Raw genomic sequence first — 6,670 nt, 5'->3', positions numbered from 1 at the left:
TTTGACCATATTTTTGCTGTGATACTATATGATTCTTTAGCATTTCTTTCAATAATGTACCGTATTTTTTCTTATAGGCTTGAAAAGGGCTATATGACTAGCCAAAAACGTTTGCTTGTTGTTTTTTGTTTTTATAATGTTAAATGTAGTGTTGTTGCTTAGTTATGTTTGTTTATGGTTTAAAAGAGTTACCTCTCTACCCAAATTGTAGTTTTGGATTCATCTTCAAATTTTATCTGCGCGGTAAAGTTCAAACAGTCAAAATTTTGCGCGGTACGGTGGTATTACCGCGTCGTGACCATACTCCATTGCCAGTATTTTTTTTATTAGAAGTTGTTAATTTTCTAATACCAAAGTTTTGGCTTTCATTTCGAGCAAAGGCTTAGCCTAGCCAACGAGATATAACACAATGAGTGGAAACTCCTCTTTTTGCTCCGTTTTACGTGTCGGCCGTCACGCTTAACTACAGACACTTGCGCAGTAGATTAAACGGACATCACAAGAGTTTTAGATGGGATGTTCCTTCGATTTTATGTGCGTTGAGCTCTACCACTGAGCTATCTCACCGCCTAAGGTGCTTGGCTAATTAGTAATGTAGTTTTGTACCATGGGTAAGGTGCTATCCACATGTTAGGCTGTTTTCAACCTATTATTTAACATTATGTTATTGTCAGAAGCCTAAAATTAAACTCTAGTGCAGCCCTAAAGTTAACCCAGCCAGGCTACTGTTAGTCTGTCAGCAACTTAATCAATTTTGAAGGACCTGAATTTCTAATAAGCCGTCTAGACTAGCGTCGTAAGTCTTACAATGTTTTTAAAACCTTAGGCTATAGTCTTGCACTGTTGCTAGTTGAATCGTGAAATTATAATAATAATGATAGCATTTATATCCCGCTCAGATTAATGAATGATTGATATCAGAGCGGCTCTCAATTTAATGTTTAGGTATAGAATAGTAGGTAACAAATAAAACAGTGAAAAGGCAATAATTGATAGGTAGAATCACAAGCTCAGAGATATAATGCCGATAATATGCTGTATGCCTCAATGTAGTAATGGCACACCACGCCATCACTTGTTTAGTGTGCCTAGCAAGAATTATTGTGAAGAAAACAAGAAAGAATGGGCTGATAATCTGGAAAAGATAGTGTTGTCATATAGACAAAATGACAACATCAAGAGTTTGTTTAAAAAAGACAAAGTGAAAATCTGTGAAGAGCACTTCGAAGAAAAGTACATTTTAAACAGTAAGGATGCCTTTAAATACTAGTAAATGTGCCACATATTACAGTTATGCAGAAGTAGGGTTGCCAAATTGTTTTCATGTGAAAAGTGAACATTGTATGATAGTATTATAATGTATATATATTTCTAATACGTGGACATTGTAAATGGAATCAGCACCCCCAAATTACCATGAGATCACTCTAACATCGTAGGCATCAGAGAATTTTTTATTTTTGCGCATTGTAACATGACAGGCTGAACGAATGGCTCAAGTGAAGCATATCATAATTTTTGTGTTTACTTTTCAGTGAAGGAGAACCTGGCATATAGTGTCTCCCAGGATAGAATTGTAGGTTTTGTGGACATCGGAGAACATCGAACACAGCACTCTGACACTCCTCAAGCTGCCACACATTGCCTGCAATTTTATGTGCGTTCAATTTTAAGTGGCTTCTCCCGTCCACTTATGTTTCTGACAACGAAAGCGATATCAGCACATGAACAGACAAGTGCAGTTTGGGAAGCAATAGCTGCATTGCAGCGAGAATGTGGCTTCACAGTTATATGTGTGATAGCTGACGGAATGAGCGTCAACAGAAAAATGTTCCAACAAATGAAAAACTTGAATTTAGAAGTTCCATATAAATGTCGCAACATATATAATCCAGAATATTGCATTTTTTTTTATTTCTGATCCTCCACACTTGCTGAAAACTACGCGAAACAACATCGCATCCAGCAGGCCTGGTGGCCCCAGGTTATTGCAGTATGGCAGCAAGCAAATATTGTGGGAGCATTTCGTAAAAGTTCCACATCTCTATGAAAGCACCGAGCTGCGTTGCTGCAAGCTGACCAGCGCCCATTTTAACTTACAAAGTTACAAAGTCTGTGGCACTGCGCTTCAATTTTCGTAACACGTATCCCCCAATATATTCTATTACGTGTATTTCATCAGTTGTAAGCACCGTATTAGTCGTTTGTTGTTGTTGTGAAACTTTGCTATTTTCATCTCTGAAATGTAAATTTCAAAACGTTAATGTTTGTGTATTGAACATAGATGCTGGCAAGAGTATTTAATGGTCTACAAATCGTAAATTCGTGCTATTTTTTACGGTAATGTAGGCAAAGTTAAAATATGCATCTTGCCCCGTTTTATGCATCTTGAGTATGTCTCATTTACTGGCTGGTATAGACAATTGCGTTATCTATTTGGCGACTTTATATGAAGTTTTTGGATATCGACCAATAAACACAGACTGAATTAAGACAAGTTTCGTACTTGAAGATAAGACGGAGAGATTGGGATTGGCTCAGTCAACAGCAATCCCACGAGATCACTGGATAAGCATATTAATCATTGAAGGCAGTTTCTGAAATCTGGCAGAACTGTCGTTCGTCGTACCAGACATGATTGAAATAAATGTAAATCACTGTTGATAAGCTACATTGGTTAAACAAGCTATAGCATCGGTATAGAATGAAAATGCCACTATATGTTTGGTTTTTACCTCAGAAACACTTCAAACAATTTTCTTGTTTTCTCCACTGCTTCCATACGTTGAAGTTTTCCGTGAAATAAACCTGGGATCACTTCAATTGCATCACAGCTAAACTTGTGAAAAAATTCGCTCCCATTTGTGGTGGATTCGAATGCACGAATGTAATATTGAAGAGCTGCATCAGTGAAGTTATCAATTGAACCACCAATTTGTAACCACATCTTCTGTACTGTTGATTCAGACACTAAAAAAATACAAAATGTGTAATGAATACTACATGTAGTGGCGGATGTCCCGGTAGCACCTTTTGAAAGTGTACCACAATACGTTTCCTAAAAGGAAACTTGTCTACAAATTCCCAAATCAAAGACATCTTAACCAAAATAGAGGATTCAAACCAACGACCTCCAGTCTTCTGGCCAATAGCATACTCTCTACGCCATGTTGGTTGGTCGAAAACTCGATCTTAGCAACTATATTATTACTATCTTTTTCCCTAACCCTCTGATTGGTCCATTCCCTCTATACACCTACGTAATGGTACATTTTCAAAAGATGCGTCCCGGTAGCTTATGTTTCCATTATATATTGGTGTAATGACGCTATTCAGTAGAATCAGGGCTCCCGAGAGGGGGGTCAGGGGGACCAATGCCCCCTCTGCAAACGAAAACGCCATATATGATGTCTTAGTTGCAACCTGAAGGGGGTATGGGCCTCCGTTTCAAGAAATTAGGGGCCTCATTTTGCTATTTTGACGTCTGGAATGTGGTCTAACAATTTCCCCTTTTTACGTCGATTCGACGTAGGCAGGTGTTGAATAGATGCAATATTTGCGATATGTTTTAATTTGGCAGACTGGATATGCCTACCACAGCAATTGTTACACACAAGTGGCTGACTGCAGTCAGATTTTAACGTTGATCCGTCGTCGCCAGACGTAGAAACAATGTGTAAATGGACGATTCAGGCTATAAAGTTGTCTTGCCGGTCTACAGGCAGGTAATATGCGGAACTGTAGTACCATACCTTTTCTGGTGTTATTACATGTGTTTCCAACGTGCTTTGACTTGACATGAAAACGCAATCCCCCGTTGGTTTTGTAAGTTTTCGGACATAAGTGACATCTGCAAAAATACCGGATAATATATCCAAACAATTTTATTCAGCTTTCAACACACAACTGCACAATTTAATTAGAGGTGCGAGGTCCTTTGAAACGCTTTCTTACCCAAATTCACGTTGCACTGTAGACGCGCTCGTTGAAATGGGAATACTTTGAAATTCTTCATCTTCGATTATTTCCACAAGATACTCGACGGTTAAATTATCAGAACTGTTTTCCATTGCACTGTTATAAAAAGCCAAACTTCTTCTAGCCCTGTTGGTTGTTTATAGCTGGATAAGATAAACTTTGATAACCATATAGCCTACAGTCAGTCGTTTTGTATCGTATTTCGTAGACCTTTGCTACCCTATACTAATTTAATATTGTTGTTAGCAAGAGCCTATGTATTTACCCTGCTTATTGACCTGTAACATCCTGATTAACCTACTTCAAAATTTCACACAATAATCTGAAAAGACAAGCGGTAACGAAAATAAACTTTTAAACCACCTAACAATAATACTATGGTCGGAACAGTCCAATTGCTTCGTGGTATTCGCTGTCCCTTTAGCCATGTACTTCTATACTACCTGTACTGGACACAGGTGACGTATTCATCACGTGACCATACCACAGTGGACCCAAAGGAATTGCGCTTTTTCAAATCAGTTTTTCAAAAACCAGACAGAACGAAGACCGAGAATTCAGTTCGTTTAAGATTTCTTATGAAAAAAATATCTAGTTCAGTTTTAAACTTTGAAGGAAATTGTGTGCTTTGCAGAAAGGTAGGCTATCTTTTTTTAATGTTTGGTGTGCCTGAATGTGATGTTAGCACAGCAGTAGATATGGGAAAGCTTACAGTGAGAATGGAACCTATGATTGGCTACTGCTCAGTACAAAAGTAGCCTAAGTACAACTTTACAAAGCATAAAAAATTATCAAGAAATACCACGTTTTTGATTGTTGACAGTGAATATAAGAAGGCTTGCATTGAGTGACATTGATAGCCTAACAGCACAGCACTAAGGTATGCAAGAAGTCAAGTTTTGGAAATAGCCTAGGCTACATAATAGTAGTAGGCTACTGTAAGCAGTTAGCTATGGTATTTTGTAATTTCCGTAAAACTAAAGCATACAGAGTTGAAATGCTTGTTGAAAGCAGTGGCCGAGTGGTTAGCGCGTTGGGCTCGCAGTCGAGAGCCTGCATGTTCGACTCCAGCCACCCGCACTTGCTGTTGTTTCTCTGGGCAAGAAACTTTACGATAATTGCCTCTACCCAGTGATCGATTTCGAGTAATGGGTAGTACCAAATTTAAGTCATAAGTAGAGTAGACAACCGGAAAATCAGACATTGCTGTCGGCTGCAGCGTGGGTCAGGTGTATGTCGGAAGGCGTACACCGATGCATAGCGCTCAAGTCCGCTTTCCCGCAATGCAGGATAAAGATAAACAAACAAACAAAAACAGTTAGAAAGTGATGTTTCCAATTCATCTCTCTTATCACAGCAGTTACATGTTAGACTAATTTAGTCATTCAATTTACAAATAAAGACACCTGATGAATTGTTGCAGGTTGTGTAGCTTGGTAAAAATTTCGAATTATGGGACGTTGCTCTGCTTATGGCTGTAAAAGTGGCTATGATAGTCAGGCATAAAACACCAAAAGGTGTGTCAATGCACAGTTTTCCTTTTCAAAATGATGAACTGTTAGAAAAATGGATCTGCAAACTTTTTCGAAAAGATTTTGTTCCAAGCAAAAGTTCTAAGGTGTGTTCTTTGCATTTTACTGATGATTGCTTTGTGAGTTTATCGGAAGATTCTAATGCAAGTCGAATTAAGAATCTAAGGAACTTCAGATCTCAGAAGAAAGTGAGCTTCAGATTGTATGTATACAGAAAAAAGCTAATGATCTTTTTGTACTTTGAGATGTCCGTATTGAACATGGACGGCTTAAAGTAGGGGAAGGTGGGGTTAGTTGAGTCATGTTTCAGATTTTTCCTTATATTTTTTTACCTATTGTAGATACACCTATGAAACTCTAAGTGAAACAAAGGTAATGAAGTATGCTTGCTGCTACCCATTTATCAAAATGCTATCTCACGTTTAATTGCCATTTTTATTATCTTGAACACAGAGCACCGTTTGACTCAACCAACCCCGCAGGCAGGGTTAGTTGAGTCAGTGGGTGGGGTTAGTTGAGACGCAATGGCATTCATAAGATGCATAACTTTTGGGGCTATATTGGGCACCGCCCCCATCTGGCACCTCTGATCTATACCATCAATGAACGTTTATTGTATTCAGCAGTGGGAAATAACCTACTTTGTACTGTTGGCCACAAGAATTATTAACAATACCAGGCGGCCACATGACCCCAAATTCCCGCGTTTCCACAGTCTTTCCCTGAAAAAAGAGTCTTCACTGCAACCAGACCCAAATTTTCCTCGTTTATTTTACCCGTCTTTATTGTCGTTTCTCTAAGAAAATAAAAATAGGTCTTCACCGCAACCAGGCCCTAATTTCCCTCGATTTCGCCCTACTTCATGCCATTTCTCTAAAAAAAAAGTCTTCATACCGCCTAGACCCAAATTTCACACATTCTATCGAAAGTGACGTGAAATCTAATACTTTTCATGCTTTTCCCGCGGGCCACATTGTGTTGCTTTGCGAACCAAATTTGGCAAAATTGGAAGTATTTCCATTGGAGACACATACAGTAAGTGGTCTTTGAACTAGCTGAATTCCGAACAGGAGTTACGTTGGAACAAGCTTGATGTGCAGCACTAATGTTGGGTGTTTCGAAGGTTGCGGACAACTGATCCGTGTGTTCATTGATTTCTG

General features: G+C 38.7%; 1 protein-coding gene across 1 annotated transcript; it reads right to left on the bottom strand.

Moving 5' to 3' along the window:
* Positions 1 to 2,096: 2,096 nt before the first annotated feature.
* LOC145776257 (uncharacterized) lies at positions 2,097 to 4,459 on the bottom strand. The gene is made up of 4 exons (XM_082587658.1): positions 3,955 to 4,459; positions 3,753 to 3,850; positions 2,736 to 2,970; positions 2,097 to 2,238 (listed from the first exon to the last, which is right to left on the bottom strand). The coding sequence occupies exons 1-4, from the start codon at positions 4,068 to 4,070 to the stop codon at positions 2,097 to 2,099; spliced, it is 591 nt and encodes a 196-aa protein (XP_082443784.1). The 5' UTR covers positions 4,071 to 4,459.
* Between the last annotated feature and the right edge of the window lie 2,211 nt (positions 4,460 to 6,670).

This window comes from Aplidium turbinatum, chromosome 8, assembly GCF_918807975.1.
Source record: "Aplidium turbinatum chromosome 8, kaAplTurb1.1, whole genome shotgun sequence".
Lineage (NCBI taxonomy): Eukaryota > Metazoa > Chordata > Ascidiacea > Aplousobranchia > Polyclinidae > Aplidium > Aplidium turbinatum.
This window is presented reverse-complemented; position numbering and strand designations above follow the sequence as displayed.

Bases quoted from the DNA above. Each gene is read 5' to 3' on its own strand.
- LOC145776257 (XM_082587658.1), bottom strand. From the start codon at position 4,070: ATGGAAAACAGTTCTGATAATTTAACCGTCGAGTATCTTGTGGAAATA. The intron at 3,851-3,954 runs GTAAGAAAGCGT...GTATTTTTGCAG, and splicing joins ACAGTGCAACGTGAATTTGG to ATGTCACTTATGTCCGAAAA. The intron at 2,971-3,752 runs GTATGGTACTAC...GTATTTTTTTAG, and splicing joins ATGTAATAACACCAGAAAAG to TGTCTGAATCAACAGTACAG.